A 15,722-nucleotide genomic window follows, 5' to 3' on the forward strand; every position below is an offset into this window, starting at 1 on the left:
TGCGAAAGCGGGGCGGGGAGGGAGGGCCAGCAAGGATTCCGAGAGAGATGCACAGGAACAAGCGGGGCCGACACCGCAGTGCTTTGACACTTGGCTCAGACCGTTCTTGCTGTGGAACTCCAATTGTAGGACGTGAGAGAGAAAAAAGCATGCGCCCTTGGCTGCATGCATTTACCCAACCGAAGAATGATCTGCGTCCGGCCAATGTGCCGGCGAGACCGCAGAGGGATCGTTGGTCTTCCTGCAGTGCGGACAGGATGCGAAACACCAGTTCCGAGGTGACAACCTCTCCGGTTCTTCTGTAAACGCGAGATCAAACTCTCACTGGGGAGGCGTTTGCTTCTCCGTGTGTCCTCACTGCTGTCTTTCGTGCCCTTGTACTGCCACTGCATTCTCGCCTTCTTGTTCTGCACTCCTTGGCCTCGTTCTCTCCGGGGTTAGGTTCCGCGTTTATTTCTTCTCCGGGCCGCTGCAGCCTGTTACAACCTCCCCTCTTCGCTGCCGGCTTCTACGCCACAAGGCGGAAGCTTGAAGGTGTATGTGCCACTTGGTCAGAGGCGGGATAACCGGTTCCCGGCTTCCTGCTCACTTGTCGCGCAACGTGAGCAGCCGTTTGTTTGCGCCGTGCAGCTCGCACACAACTAAGGCCATCTGCGTGTATCGGTCGATCGTGCTCACAGGTAAATGCTGAAGCTAGCCCGTGAACGCAGGTACTCATTGGTTGGGAGCACCTCGTCCACGAGCGTTATGCCCGCCACCCTATGCAGGCGCCGTCCGCTCTTCTTTTTCTCCGTGTTCTATCTAGTGTCTGAGTCAGCCCCTGTCTCCGCTTCTCGACGAGGTTCGCTGTCTTTTGGTTCGGTTAGCCACTCCGGCGTTCAACGTCGGTGTCCGCCGATTTTCTGGAGTTTATCCTCCCACGGACAGCAACCCAAAGTTCCGAAGCGTGCAATACAAGCTCTCCCAGGAGCTAGAAGCACGGCTGGCGCCGTGTCCCATCAGGGTGCGTGTGTCCTGGCGGGTTATCCAGAGCGCGTCGGTCGGAGTGGCGAAGAAATCAACTTTATTGACTTCGCTCGCTCCTGGTGTTCTTGGGGGGAAGAAGTCCTGCGGGCAAGCAAAAAACTTGGACTCTTCTCTGAAAGAAAAACCAGGATTTCGCCTCTACACGCAACGAAGAAATCTGCATTTGCTGCAATTGCGTCGTGTTGTCAACGCGACAACGCAACCACAACACCACGCCTGCTATTTTGTTGCGCAGTCAGGTTCTTGGATCCATGTCGCGGGTCAGGGTTGCATCCTTCTTTCGATTTTGTCTCAGCGGCCCACTTTCTTCTGCAGTCTGTACAGCTTGCCAAGAGCGACTTTTCTGTTGTCCGTCGTCTTCTTCTGTATCCGTTTACTCCCGGCTTTCCATTGATCCGCAAGCAGCGCATGACGCCAGCGGTTGCTTTGCATCGTACCCAGGCGTCGCCTTATTTGTGGCCGGCGTCCCGTGTGGAGTCTCCACACACAAGTAGAACGGGGAGGGATGTTTGCGTAGTGTGTCCGCGTGGCACGCGAGACGATACTCCTGTGGGATACAGAGGAGACGCTATCTTCCCCTCTCTCCAACAAAAGAGAGGCGAGGAAGAACCAGAACGACACAGTGAGGCACCGGATATGAAGATGGCTCTCGAGGAGAAGAGCCAACAGATTTCTAGCAGCGAGTCAGAGTCTTTTGTCGCTGAGTTGAATGAAATCAGGAGACTCCGAGCGGAACGATATCAGAGACAGAGAGTTGGCGTAGGTAGCCCTTGCACCGCGTCTACTCTTGCATGTTCTCCGTCTTGTGAAGGAGCTCTCCCCCGATGCGGAAGCGACACCCGCGGGGCGGTTGATTCTATTGGCGAACTAACTCAGGACACAAGAAGGTACCTTGTGAGGCACTTGGATGACGCGGCTCTGTTACAGCCACATCACTTGGGGGGGGAGAAAGGGACTCAAGCAGGGGCAACACTTGTCTCTGGCTCTGGCAATCGCCTGGAAGCGGCTGCGTTGGGGGGGACTGCCGAAAGTCAAAGGGCTCGGAGAGATGCGGGATTCCCTGGTGTGGGGCGACGTCTAGGCGGCGGGAAGAGAGTGACCCTGCAGTCTGAATACGCACCCCGAGGACAGAGCAAGGAAGAGTCGTGCAGCAGTGCCCAGCTGCAGGCTCCCTCCTCGCAACCGCAGCAGTTAGCGGACAGTAACTTGGCAGCAAGAAAACAAGCTATTAAAGAAGAGCCAGTAAGAAGGGCGTCTCGTGCAGACAGGGGGGAAGTTATTGATGTAGATGACGAGAGGACCGACCTCCCGCAAAAGAATCGTAACCTGAGGAGAGAGGACTGCACAGCGCGCGGGCAGAACTATGAAGATAACTTGGTAGGAACCGATTCAGCGGAAATGGATGAAGCCCAACTGCCGATCTGGAATGATGAGTTCGATGTCCTTACTTGGTAAGCAGTTGCACCGTGGACTCCATGACAGACGGCTTCGGCGCAGATAACCCGTGAAGTACACGCGCAGCGTTCCCCCTCCCAGACAACGAGATTTCCTGTGACTGATGGCAGCATGTGTGGAGTGAGAAAACCATTCCATGTCGAGGAAGCTTATCAGTATGGACCGTGAAGGTGTTTCAGTTCTCTAGAAATGAACACGTCCCCGGCTTACAATTGTAAGCAGTGTCTGCAGTTGTGGCGTAGCTGCTCGTCACTCGCGTGTTCTCCAGACAACGGAAGCGCGTTCGATTCTCGTCCAAGCATACTACACTGCCTGGTGCTTGGCTAACGCGTACTGACGGCCTTTAGCTGCAGCTACACGGGTGACTATGTATATGTATACGTCTTCAGTCTACAACCACATGAATGTTCAAAGGTAGAGTGGAATTATCACTTGGGAGGCACTCGTAATACCTCCAGACAAAGATTCTCTTGACTAACTCAAATGAAGATTTTTCAGGCTAAGATCGATGTGTTCCTTTCATGTCGTCTGCGTCTTTGTTTCCTTTGCCGATCAAATACGTTTTTCCTCGTTCTGTTTCTTCGACAAAGGAAAGAGGCAGTCGTGTTCTTCGGGAACGTTGCTCAGTCCCAACAAGCGGAAGATCCTTGGACTGGTGTGTCAAGGTAGTGTGCAGAAGCATGTGGCTGACGCAGTCGGTTTCTGCATTGCGTTTACAGGAACGTGGATGGGCTTGACGAGGCTGCACTGCGACCCCGGACCGCCTCTGTGATTTACACAATCCGACAGCTGCGACCAGCTGTAGTCATGCTCCAAGAGGTCATTCCGACGAGTCTTGCGATGCTGGCGGGGCATCTGGCTCCACTCTATCATATCTACCCTCCTACAGTGCCATCGTTCGGAGCAGACGTATTAGCCATGTTGGCCGAGGAAGAGGAACGAGGGGAAGTGGCGAGCAAAAAGCGTTCGGTGTCTCAGGGAAATAAAAGCCTGTGTCCGCCTGACTCCCCATCAGGTAGTGGCTCGAGGAGTTCTTCATCAGCTTCTCTTCCAAACGTCTGCTCCGCTGCAGCCTCTCCACAGCAGTCGGAGGTTGCACGTAACGATGGGGCGAAATTGTTGGGAAGGGGGCCTCTGCCGCCTCCAGGCTGTCCATATTTCTGCGTGCTCATGCTGTGCAAAGAGCAGATGTTGCCTTTGCAGGAAGCTCTGACAGAATGGTTTCCATCCAGTCAGATGGGCAGGCATTTAGTAGGCGTCGTCGCAGCTCCGATGAGCAGGCCTCAAGATCGCCTCCTGTTTGTGACTTCGCATCTTGAGTCCATGAAGGGATATAGAGAAGAGCGCGTATCACAGCTCCGCCGTTGTCTTCAGATTGTTACCCGCAGTTTCCGCCATGCCGGTGAAGACGAAGAAGGAGGCGAGCTGGGGAAGTGTATCGAACCGATCTCCGGAGAAAGAGAACAACACGATGAAGCAGGGAAACAGAGGAGAGAAACCGTGGACGAGGAGAGAATTGCGCTTGCTGCCGTCTTCGGCGGCGATACGAACTTGCGGGATTCCGAGTTGACCGGAGCTCATCTGAGCAAGTCCCGACCTGCTTTTGATCGTCGTGAGCGGGGAAAGCCAGGCCGGGACAGCAAGGCAAGAACCGGGGGCCGTTCTGGCAGTCGAGAACTCGATACCGATGACCAAGATGATCCTATAATCCCGCCCACAGTTCGGGACGTTTGGGAGGCTCTAGGAAGACCGGCTGAGTGCATGTACACTTGGGATATGTTCCGAAATGACAACAAGCAGATGAAGTGGCGCTCACGGCTCCGTTTCGACAGGCTTTACTGGTGGAGTCCAAGTTCCCCTTCCTCTTCCACAAATAAGTGTCGCTCGGAAGAAACGTGTACCAGGCCGGGCTGTTCACATGATGGTAAGAGAGTAAAGTTGGGCGGTGGTGGTCCTGAATCGTGCCCCGTGTCAGCGGGAAGTCCATCTGGCTCAGCCCATCCTACACCCGAGCTGCGCGAAACTGCGGACGCTCCAACCTTATCTGCTTGTGAAAGTGACCGAGCAGGGACCCCGAAGAGGCTGACGTGGGTCCCGCGGAGTCTCAATTTGGTGGGGTGCCACCGGTTGCCGTCGTGTGGGAGATTTCCCAGTGATCATTTTGGTTTGTTCGCAAGGTTCAAACGCTCAGTGGTCTGGTCCACAGAACTGCCGCAGGGAAAAGGGTGCTCGGCCGTGAGTACAGAGGCAAAGAGAAAGAGGGACTCCTCTAACAGATGACAGACGACATGGCCTCAACAGAGTCCAGCAAAAAGAAGCTACTGGTTAACAGCCACAGAGTTTGCATCGCAAGCACAACGACGAACGTCGTGAAAGAAGACGAGAAACTCCTTTTTCCATTCCACATGTACTGTGTGGCTGCCTTGAGAAGTTTTTCTACGGTATCACCCCGGGGAGTGGTATGTGCTGCCCGCGCCGGAGTTTCTATCACGAACACTCTGTCTGCCGCCGCGGGTTGGCAGTGGCACACTTTGCCACTCGTTTCCTACCCGAGGGATACTACCAACTTGTCATTTGCCGTGACACTGCAGCTCCTTCTGCATGTCTTCCCTAATGCTGTCTAATGATTTTTTTGGAGCGAGCATAGCCCAGACTTCACAAAGCGAGGCAGACGGATACTCGGGAATCTCTTTCTCTGACGCAGAGTGAGTGAAGTCCTTATTCGTGAACTCCGCAGTATTCTGACGTTCAAAACTACTGGAGTTGCCGTCAGAAACGCAGCACTGGATGATCGTACAGGCTAGAACAGTGAGGGTTATTATCGGCGGACTCCCTATCGCAGGACGGATACACCCGCTCGCGCCCGAACACAAACACCTTCGGGCAAAGCGAGCAGGCGCACGCAGATTGGCAGCTCCAGCTCTCGGTAGCTGCCGCATGGTCGTGGCGTTCGAGATCTCGCTCAGCAGGTTCAGTTGTCTAAAGAAAATCAGATCCATTTCCGTGGCCTCAGAAACAAAGCTGCAATGTTCAGTCAGCGCTAATACGCAAGGAATCTTGTAGCCGCGACAGCTCAGTGGTCCGCCCCGGCGGACCACGACCTTCCCATGGAGTGAATGCCGTAATGAAAGTTCGCGTAAGTAAATCTGACTACTGACACTACGAGCATGAAGCCCCTGCACTAAAACACATAGGAGAGGCGAAACCCGCCAGTGTCTTGCTGAAGGACCGCGGTGGCCAATCCTGCACTGCGGGATGAGTTGCAGGGAGTATCTCAGTTGTAGTGCGCTAACGACAGTGCTCCGTCTTGCGACAGCGGGTGAAGACCACGATGCAGCGTCTACAATCAGCGAACAGAGCCGCTGCAGACTGGCGACCGAAAGTAAGCAGGCCGTAGCCCGCACGCCTCCAGCTGTTGTCTCTCGAAAAAGTAGCTGCACGGCCTCTTCCGCCTACCACGTTCAGGGAATCCAAGAGTGGCCTGCCTGTGCGCTGCTATAGACAATAAAACTCTACAGAGTCTCTCCAGGTCATCGGACTGTTGAGCGACCAGGTTGGTCCCACATGAATAACTGGCGTTTTACTCCCTGAACCGCCGCTGTTGCTGTCAATGTTCAGCCGGGTGATCTAAACCTGCTGGCGTTCACCAACTACGCCTTCGCTCTGCCGGCACTTACATCAGCCGTAAACGCTGTTCCCGAACGATGTGCGAGGTTGACGCGCACACGGTCGTGTCTGCTGCAGTGGCCCAGTCACGTCGTTTCATGCTATAGAGCTCCGAGAATGCCACCGACGAGAGATTCTCACCCCTCACCCTGGTGGAGGGGGACTGCTGCAGTGCATACTGTTTTGGACATCGGAACGAGTGCCTGGATCCTCGAGTATGGGTGCCTGGGAAGACCGCCTGAGTTGGCGCCAATAGCAATCTCTCGACAGCAACCGAAAAGCCCCATGTATCCTTTGCTGCAAGCCATGACTTACAGGAGACTGCTCTCGTGGGGGCGGGACTGGCCCGGTGTCACTCCTTGAGCGGCACGCTGCATTTGTGGTTACGTGTACCGTTCACTAATGTGGCATTTGAGCAGCAAAAGCTGGTTGGAAATTTGCCTGACAGTGCGGCGATCACTTGTTTGTTGTATTCTTAAGGCCAGCAGCCGGGAATTCTGCTGGAACAGATGAATGTCCCAGTTGCCGGTTGTGGGGCATGCGTAGCCAGAGCGGCGCATACGACGGCACTACACCACCCCGGCTGAGTGGGGGGAGAACTCCCGCCAACGTGAAAAAACGCAGCAGCAGTTCTCGAGAGAAGTTTCTGTCGCGGGCACCCGTTTCTGTTACTCTCCCGTGCAGTGGGTTCTTTCTGGAACTACCGAGGTGTGCACTGTCTTCGACAATGGCGTCCCGGGGCAACGTAAGGTCTCCAAGCGAAGCTATCCTTCATGCTGCAGGAGGGCGTCCGCAAGAATCGGTGTTTCGCACGGGGGTTTTCACCTCGATAGATGGTCCTCCGCAAAACTGATGGCAGCTCTTCACTTTCTGCGTTGTATTGCACGCGCACGTCGGCCGTCGAACGTGGTAGAATCGTAGCGTGGCTCGTCAAGCCTCGATTGCTCACACTACTACCATGTGTCCGGTAGGTCGTGTTACTACGGGGAGTGGTAGGATGGCGCCATTACTGCGCACAATGCCCGTTACGGCCAGGTTAGAGAAGTTCAGGGCAGCACGAGTTGTATAACGGTGACTTCTGCGTGCTCGTACAAGATTGTGCGCTCGCGTCTTTAATGCAAAGAGGGTCGGGCTGTGCGGTTCTTTCGCAGACATGCAAGAAGAGAAAGTTCGTCAGGGATGGCGTCTTTCAGGCCGAACTGAACGAGTTCTTGTCGTGTACCTTATCTGAGGATGGATACTCCGGAGTCGAAGTACGTGTCACTCCAATCCGGACAGAGATCATCATTCGGGCCACGAGGACAAGGGAAGTTCTGGGTGATAAGGGCAGGCGGATCCGGGAGCTGACGTCGGTTGTCCAGAAACGTTTCGGCTTTGCGCCTGACTCTGTCGAGCTGTTCGCGGAGCGGGTCGAGAACCGTGGACTCTGCGCTATGGCGCAGGCCGAGTCTCTGCGGTACAAGCTTCTGAAGGGTCTTGCTGTCCGGCGCGCCTGCTACGGTGTGCTTCGTCACATCATGGAGTCTGGGGCAAAAGGCAAGCCATTACGCAGCTGAACAGTACGAGGTGCTAGGCAGGACCGCACCTGGGCCCCCTGTAATCAATGTACTTGTGCGTTGTTTCCTTGTGTGGCAGGCTGTGAGGTCGTCGTCTCAGGAAAGCTACGTGCGCAGCGCGCTAAAAGCATGAAGTTCAAGGATGGCTATCTGATATCAACTGGAGAACCCTCGAAACTTTTTGTCGACCAAGCAATCCGATCTGTCCAGCTCCGACAAGTAAGCAGCAGCGAAGTCGCTTTTTCCGAGCCGCACTAAGAGATGCATCCACTGGCAAACTACACGAGTGCCTTCTGCGCGTGTGTGTTGTCCTTGCAGGGCGTGCTCGGTGTCCGGGTAAAGATCATGCTTCCGCATGATCCGGAGGGGAAAAGAGGTCCCGCCACGCCCTTGCCCGACACAGTAGTTGTTCTGGACCCCAAACCGGATATCCCCGTCGTACAGCCAGAGACCGAAAATGTGTTGCTGTCGGGCCAAGTGTGAGAAGCGGATTGGTTGACATTTGGGTGAATAAGTGTCGTGCTTGTCGGTCCATAAATAGCGAAAGACTATCTGGGTTTGCCTCTCTTTTGTGACTAGTAAATCTGTCCCGCCAGTCGTGAGTCGCCTGGACGACCGGCAGCTTTGGCTCTGTCGATCTCCGAAGGAGTCGGATATCCCTGCGGTTAGAGTTGTAAGTTGTATCAGCCAGCCACAGAGACCCGTGTAAGTACCAACCTGCGGGAGCTGGTACAGGTCAATCTCGCGAGGCCGGGCTAACTCAGCGAGTAGAGACTCAGGTAGCAATCCAGTTTCTGATCGCAGTCGCGGCTTCGTAACGGCCACGGAGCGTGGAGAAAAAAGACTCACCATCCTGGGCCTTAGCGGCAAATATGAATCCATCTCTCTGGTGGGCCGCCGGCTCCTTCAGCCGTTCCGGATCGACTGTGTCGGAAAGCTGCCTTACTGGTATCATTGTGGGCTGCCCGCTACAAAGCCAAAGCTGGTCGCCATAGCCCGGCAGCGACGTGAGACCAGGTGAACTGCCTGTCAAAAGCTTTTGTAAAGGCGGCTCCAGTCGGCCGACAGCCGTCGGACGAACTTGCTGTCCAGAACTCGCAGTTCTTCAGCGAGGAGCAGAGCGCAGCGCCGTCTGCACGCGGAACGTAACATCATCATTGTGTTGCGATGTCGAAACGCCGACCTTGGACATGACTGGATGTCTTTTTTCTTTCAAGGATCTTCCCCTCTGTGCATACTCCGACGTAGTTTAGATAGACAGCATATCCGGGAATCCTGCAAGGCCACGGAACAGTTCTGCCGTCAGCGGTGATAGGCCGATAAGATTTGTACCTGAATTCTGAGGGCTTGACACCGACGGTGAACGCACTGCTCATCTCAGTCCGTTTCCATCCGCTGCCTGAGGCCACGTGCGTACGGCACAGAGATTGGAAGTACGAGAACCGAACTACCCACCCGAGCAGAAAGTTGCCTTCCGGCTTTTGAAATCCCAAATGAAGAAAGTACACTGATGGTGGAGATTGCAGACGCGGCGGGCGTCGTTCTGAAAATGCAAGTGGGGAATGCTCATTGTGCAGCCAGCCGCGGAAGAAGCGACGTTACCAGGTTGTACACCTCCGCCGCCTCCGTTGGCAGCACTTCTATTCTGTCTTGTGACGGGCAGTTCGCAGTGTGCTCCGCCATCAGCAGATAGTGAGGGGACACGCCACTCCGGAATTTCTCCGTCTTGGTATCGAAAAGCGGGGCTGGTAGCCTGAACGGGTGATATATACTAACACCCGAACCCATTCAGGACTGCGCACTCACGTCATCGGACGGCAGTCGTAGTCTGCGATGGGATTCCAGGGTGTCAGATTCATTTTGTTGGGCCCTCGCGATGTACAAACACGGACCCACTGCTAATATAGGATTGTTCAGGTCCGGACAGGGGTCTTGCACTCCCTGATCCAGGAAGAGCTCTGTGTGCGCTTCGAGCTGACATGAGACGCAGAGTAAACAATACGGCAGTTGTTAGCAAGAACTCCAGTACAAACCTGACACGTTTCCTTTCCTTGGCATTCCCGTTGAACTACCACAAGGCTGTTGCTGAAGCTGCACCGCCCTTCTTGCCAGTTGCCGCTGCCTGCCCTAGACGGATTTTCCGAGGCCAGACGAGTCCTGTTGAGCTCGTCGTACCGGTGTGGACAGGGTTCCCGAAACTCGCGCGGGTGACGCGGACCACACTGCCAGGGGGACACTCCAGCATAATGTTCGTTCCCTGAGTTTGCAGAATGAAAAGGGCTGCGTCGGAGGAGCGTACGGCATACTGACAATTTGGTTTTTTGAACCGCGCCGACCGGGCAGATAATGCTCGTAGTGGTCGTTGTTGATAAAGCCATAGTAGAAAACAGGGCGCTGATCAAAGTGCTTGCGCGCGTACAGCTGCGAGCCGCCAACGTTCTTGGCGACGACGGTCCGCCAGAGCTGTACGGCGACAGCCAGTTGACAGACTCCGAGTGCAAGAGAAGGGATCTTCATGGTCCTGTGTGTGCACGTCAGGGACAAAAGTGAATGAATGCGCGCCCCTAGACGAGAGGACGCTCCGTGACAAGCATTGTTCCGGCCCTGGCTAGCCACTGCTGATCGGGTGCGCTGCGCGACTGGCAAGAGTTCCGCACGATCGACACTCCGGTGTAAAGGCGCTCTCTCACTAGTTGTAGGTACACTGAGAATGTCTAAGTGCACAGGTAATAGCTGCCATCCTCCACACCTTGCACGGGGCCACTGCCGCGTTCTCCAGAACGCCTACCAACCTTCGACCAACATCTCTACTGTGGGGACCATCAAGCAAGCGGCTCTGCGCAGTGCGCAGGTACGGATGGTGAGCCACCAATAAACGTAGATGCCGGCTCTCCACAACTCGCCTTCCCCTTGCCTCCAACCATGCATGGCCGTTGAGCCACCGCAACGACGCGAAGCGTGTGAACCCCGGGATCGACGACACATTTGAACTCGCCCAGCCACTCTGGATAGGAGGCAATATTGCATGGTCGCAATTCTCCTTTACGGGAGGTCAACAACTTGGGACACTGTCCTGTCTATCTGAAGAACCAGAGCGGCATCCTTTGCCTTAGATCCCGTCATGGAATATCAGAACTTCATGCGGCCAGCAGATATCCTTAACGTTTGAACTACAGCTTGTCCCAGTGCACTCTACGGCGTGTACCTCCAAACTGTAAGTTCTGTGCCCCTACACTCCTGTGTCTTGCCCGGCAGCCTCGGGGCTCTACTTGCACCGTACGGAGCGCGTATTATCCAGTTGAACGGGGACACACAAAAAAGTTGCAGAGTGTCAGAGCGAGCCAATTACTTTGTACGAAAAGCCGGGAGACAGCGACTGGCTCCCAACAAGCTGTCAAGACGGTGATGCACAAGGACCTCCACGGAGTACCCAGAACCACCGATGACAATGAATGGTTGTTCCGACAAGAAACCCTGACCGTTCACTAATCCGTACGACATAGGAACGCTGTCGAAGATGCCGAGCACCACAGACATACTCTGGCCCACATGCGACTGTTTCGCTTCCTCTCGACGCCGCTGTGCTGCCTAGCTGGGGTTGCCATCGTGGTCCAGATGTCTGTGACAAGCAATCGCTCTACTATCCTCCACAAGCAGCTACGGCACAGTCCCGGCTGCAAGCAAGTCAACATCCCTTCCAGAAGAAAAAACACTGGATCAGGATCTGTCACCACAGCACACAACGGTATTTCACCGGGGCACCACACGCCAGCGCGCGGAAATGGAACCTTCCACGTATCTGGAAGAACGCCACTGGCCCACCACAGCTCTGCGTGCAGCCAGAAACAGTTGCACCGCCCACAAATTTTCCCAGGACGATGTTGCAAAACCAGCGACGACGGCGACTACCGGTCTCGCATGACTGAAAGTAAAACATGAAGCTCCTGTACGCGATGCCAAACCTTGGACGGCCCGTGCTCAGAAACACAGTGACTCGCATGCACACGGTTGATCGACGACAGGCGCCTCCCTCCAGACCCTATACGGTCCCTGGGCGCCAACTAGGGAATGGCCTTGTCCTCGAAGACGTAGAACCCGCCTGAGAGTAACAACGCAAACCACCGCACGTCATAAGCCATCTGAGTGAACTGCTCCTCTCCCCCCACCCTGTGAAGGTGCTGGCACCACTACACAAAGCCATCAACGGATTATTACCGGTCCAAACCATACTGACCGGCCTCAGCTACTGCTCAATCAAGCTACGACCACAACAAAGTGGCACGACAGAGGACATGATGATGCGACCGTGCTCGAATATCGAACCTTGCTACAGGAAACGTCCGCGTCAAACAGAACAACATTAGGGTTTAGAAAAACCATCCTTTCTTCAGTCAACCGCAAAAAAACCTCACCGTTTTCAGCAACAACACCCTGAAGTTCTGCAGGCCTATCGACGGGCCTGAACTCTGGTATCAGTTCTTTTGCCTTATCAAGCGGCAGTGGCAGCACGCCACAGTTGACCAGGAGTCTATGGGAGACGCTTCCCCCCGGTGTTAAGTAACAAACGACAAGGCGATCATCATCGCCACCGTTCGCTCCTTCTTCCTTGCCGTTGTCGTTTCCCGGACCACCATCCACTTCCTTCTCGTGTGTGTCCTTCACAGCGCCTTCCTCCGCGTCCTTTCCGTGCGTGCCCCGTTCTCTCGCGTCAGCGTCGCCAGTTCCTTTCTCGTCCTCCGCCGTTTCTTTTTTGGCCCCATCGCCTTCGTCCACCGCCTTCGCTCCACCGTGCTCGGCCTCATTCCCACCGGTATCTTTTGAACCTTCCTTCGATACTGTCTCCACTTCCTGCTTGTCTTCTTCAGGCGCACCTTCCCCCTCATTCGCTGCCACTACCGGCCTCTCTGTCTCAGTCGGCGCAGCGGCTGCGGGAGTCTCCTCTTTCGCCACTCCCTCTTCGCCCCTTCCCTGTTCATCCTCGGCCTGAAGGTTGGCCGCAGCGTGCAGCCGCACCCAACACACACAGCCGGGCCTCCCCGCGAATTAGTCGTGCTTACACACTGAACGAAACATGACTGTACCTTGGCCTGTCATCAACAGCTGTTGAAAGCGTGTGACCGCACAGCTGCGCTTCTACAGTGGAATCGCGCTGGTAAAGTACCTTGAAGTCGCACGAGGATACGGCGACCTTGTCACACCCTTTGCGGGCACGTCTGCCCGCCCCGTATCCGCCCTGACTGCTACTAATTGTACCACACACAAGTCAGCACAGACGCGGCCCGGATACCCACGTGCTAGACCCTCCTTCACGACGTAGCTTACCGCGCGAAGTTTTCGCTGCTGCTCCAGGTAGAAGATAGAAAAAGGCTGTGCCGCTTCGCCCACAAGAGCTGACTCCCAAAGAAACCCGTGATACGTCCCCGTAAGACGCACAAACTCCATTATTACTTCGCAAAACTTCGACTTCGCTTGGGCAGTGCTTTTCATTGTCTGCCAGAAAACACCATCGCACCAAAGAAAAAAACAGCGCACATGCGAAGTGCCCGGTCTGCAGAACACGCCGGGCGGCAACACTGGTAGTCCAGAGTTTCGGCGGTATATATATCGCCATACTTCCCATGGGAAACGGTCTGTGTCCTGCCAGCCGTCTTGCGTGAAACAGGTGCACACCTCTAGTAGATCACAGACCACGGGCTCTGCGGGGCCGAACGTGGTTTACAGTGCCGTCTGTCATGATCGGACGGAGCCCGTTGAAAAAACCACTGCATGTACATCCTGGAGAAAACGAGTCCGATTATATCGTCTGAGATTCCCACTTACTGAGATATTCTGCTTCAGTACTCTTCTCCCTCCTTGAAGGACGAAGCGAGTTTCAGGAATCTGTACGTAGGGTGGAGGCTTCACTTGTAGGAGAATGACACCTTGCTCGGACGAGGGAGTCACTTTAGCATACTGGGATACTAAAGATATATTCACCTCGGGACACTGCAGCAGGTACGCCCCCGTGCCTTCTCCAGGTCGGAAATTGTCCACAGGATCCGCCACTGGTGTAGATGTAGGAGCCACCGCAGGATCAGGAGATGCGGCCGGAGCTGTGACAGTTGTCTCGGGTTCCCCTGCCTTCGCGCCTCCGGTAGTAGAGCCTGCTGATCCTGAAGGAGGAGGTGCCTGCTCGGCGTTCTTGCCAGGAGATAGTCCAACCTGCCCGTCGTGGGGCTCCTTGGCGACGCCCGCCTTCTTGTGGCTGCAAGCAGCTCCCATGATGGCCACTGTTTATCCGAGGAGTATCAGAGTTTACTTTCAAAATCAGGCTATTTACGTCGACTCCACGATGCCTGCGCAGCTCAAATGTCTCTGTCGTGACATGGAAACGTCGCTCTGCGTCACGAGCTATTAGGTCATTTTCCCTCGCGGGGAGAGAGCCTACGCGACAGTCTTTCCAGTCTATTTCACCGGATATGTTAGCGGGAAAAAGTACGGCAATCGGCGTTGCACAGCACGCGTGGTGCGGTAAAAAGCCAGTCACTGCCGGGCAAGAAGCTGCCCCCCCGTCCACAGGCGCATCTGGTGCGCCAAGGTCCACCGGCCAGTGGGAGAACGGCGGCCTGGCAACACCGAGAACCAAGCGGCTCGCGGCGTCGTCGCAAGCTCCAGCCCCGCCCCCTTGCTAGAACGGTCGCAGCATTCCTAGCACGTGGCCCTCCAGAACAGCAATAACCTAAAACGCGTGTTTAGTGGCAGTAGAAAGGGATGGAACGGCAGTCGTTAGTTGTTGCGTAGTACGGTGGACTACCGCTGGCTGCTTTCCTCTGCGAACTTCGAGGGCGGCGTATGCACGTCCGACTGGATGGTGACACTACCGCCCAGCGCGACTATCCAACATTGCTCCGTTGTCGGCCTGCACGGTGCCGCAGTAGCACCAGTGCTTCTTTCAGCTCCTGAATCTATACTGTTATTTGCAGCGCAGCATTATTTGCCAGCGCGTTGCTCGTGGTCGCTCACGCTACACGTTGCTGTGGACACGTGTGCTTCTGCGTCCCATATTCTTGCTGGCTGGCAGCCGTCAACTCACACCGTTGTGCACCAGAGTATAAACTCCGCGCGGTACGCAATTCGCTGAAATCCCGGTGGAAGAATGTTCTCATGCACTAGCAGCTAGCTTGAGCACCGCTGAATTCTGGGGGGGCAGCAGGGTTTCCATGAGGATGAGCATGCAAGGCGTGCCACGACAGCTGCACGGTGTCTATTGTGGCTGTGGTGATTTTTCCGTTGTTCTCTGCTGGGGTAGGGAGTACGGGCGATGTTACAAACATATTCGAGGGAAACAAAGTGTGGCGGTGTTGCTAGACGTGTCGGGCGGTGTAGCTGTCGCGTCGAATTTGGTTCAGACGAGGCGCACAGCATCATCACGGTATCGAGACGCACATGAAGTCGTCACCTCGCTGGCGGTCGCCCCAAACGCGGCACTCAAAAGGCGTGTCGGCAGCGAGGGCGACTGTGGGGGGTCACATCGCAGGTGTATCATTGGTTCCTCCTTCGAAGTGCTCCGCCCCGGCTAGCGCTAGCACGCAGTTCCCTGTCGTCCGGAGATCCTAAATTACTCAGGGTGGTATGGCTCTTCCACGTTTCCGGAGCTCTGAGTCTTTTCATTTCAACAAACTGGCACTCGGTTGTTACCGTGATGAATCAGCTGGGCTAACCCTTCAGTCGAAGACTGAACACTGGTATGCCCCGAAAGCTAGAATAATCAGTCGGCTAATGTTCAGCTGGTGAGCTGCTGGAGTAACACTGCGATAGGCACCTACTAGTGCTGCCCATAGCGCGAGAGCTCTGTAGTGTTCTTCCCGGTGCCGTAACGCCTTTCATATAAAAGGGAGGACGCTGAACCTGCTCGACGGTCGAGAAGTGTACACTGGTTGTTGCTCGGGGAGCGGACCTTTCGTGGCGGCCAAAGAGTGCTCAGGGAAGAGACGGGCAGACACTTAGTTACTCCAGAGGGATAAAGAAGTGTGTCCATGA

At 55.3% G+C, this 15,722-nt stretch overlaps 3 protein-coding genes across 3 annotated transcripts; 2 read left to right on the forward strand and 1 right to left on the reverse strand.

The window, feature by feature from the left end:
• Window positions 1–35: 35 nt before the first annotated feature.
• Window positions 36–5,036, forward strand: CSUI_001820 (endonuclease exonuclease phosphatase family protein). Its single transcript, XM_068062023.1, has 2 exons — window positions 36–2,477; window positions 3,201–5,036. The coding sequence occupies exons 1-2, from the start codon at window positions 685–687 to the stop codon at window positions 4,759–4,761; spliced, it is 3,354 nt and encodes a 1,117-aa protein (XP_067926001.1). The 5' UTR covers window positions 36–684; the 3' UTR covers window positions 4,762–5,036.
• A 1,163-nt stretch (window positions 5,037–6,199) lies between these two features.
• Window positions 6,200–8,186, forward strand: CSUI_001821 (ribosomal protein rps3; the record flags this gene model as incomplete). Its single annotated transcript, XM_068062024.1, has 4 exons — window positions 6,200–6,892; window positions 7,299–7,647; window positions 7,783–7,922; window positions 8,022–8,186. Exons 1-4 carry the CDS (start codon window positions 6,686–6,688, stop codon window positions 8,184–8,186), a joined length of 861 nt encoding a protein of 286 aa, XP_067926002.1. The 5' UTR covers window positions 6,200–6,685.
• Window positions 8,187–10,969: 2,783 nt separating this feature from the next.
• CSUI_001822 (uncharacterized protein) lies at window positions 10,970–14,422 on the reverse strand. The gene is made up of 4 exons (XM_068062025.1): window positions 13,524–14,422; window positions 13,026–13,193; window positions 12,116–12,686; window positions 10,970–11,802 (listed from the first exon to the last, which is right to left on the reverse strand). The coding sequence occupies exons 1-4, from the start codon at window positions 13,962–13,964 to the stop codon at window positions 11,765–11,767; spliced, it is 1,218 nt and encodes a 405-aa protein (XP_067926003.1). The 5' UTR covers window positions 13,965–14,422; the 3' UTR covers window positions 10,970–11,764.
• Between the last annotated feature and the right edge of the window lie 1,300 nt (window positions 14,423–15,722).

Source organism: Cystoisospora suis (genome assembly GCF_002600585.1).
Source record: "Cystoisospora suis strain Wien I chromosome Unknown contig_727, whole genome shotgun sequence".
In the NCBI taxonomy this organism is placed as follows: domain Eukaryota; phylum Apicomplexa; class Conoidasida; order Eucoccidiorida; family Sarcocystidae; genus Cystoisospora; species Cystoisospora suis.

What these genes read in the sequence shown, in the direction of transcription:
- CSUI_001820 (XM_068062023.1), top strand. Translation starts at nt 685, where the DNA reads ATGCTGAAGCTAGCCCGTGAACGCAGGTACTCATTGGTTGGGAGCACC. An exon ending in GAGTTCGATGTCCTTACTTG is followed by an intron (nt 2,478 to 3,200) that starts GTAAGCAGTTGC and finishes TTGCGTTTACAG; the next exon opens with GAACGTGGATGGGCTTGACG.
- CSUI_001822 (XM_068062025.1), bottom strand. Translation starts at nt 13,964, where the DNA reads ATGGGAGCTGCTTGCAGCCACAAGAAGGCGGGCGTCGCCAAGGAGCCC. An exon ending in TACTGAAGCAGAATATCTCA is followed by an intron (nt 13,194 to 13,523) that starts GTAAGTGGGAAT and finishes GTTTTCTGGCAG; the next exon opens with ACAATGAAAAGCACTGCCCA. An exon ending in AGCAGCGAAAACTTCGCGCG is followed by an intron (nt 12,687 to 13,025) that starts GTAAGCTACGTC and finishes GCCAACCTTCAG; the next exon opens with GCCGAGGATGAACAGGGAAG.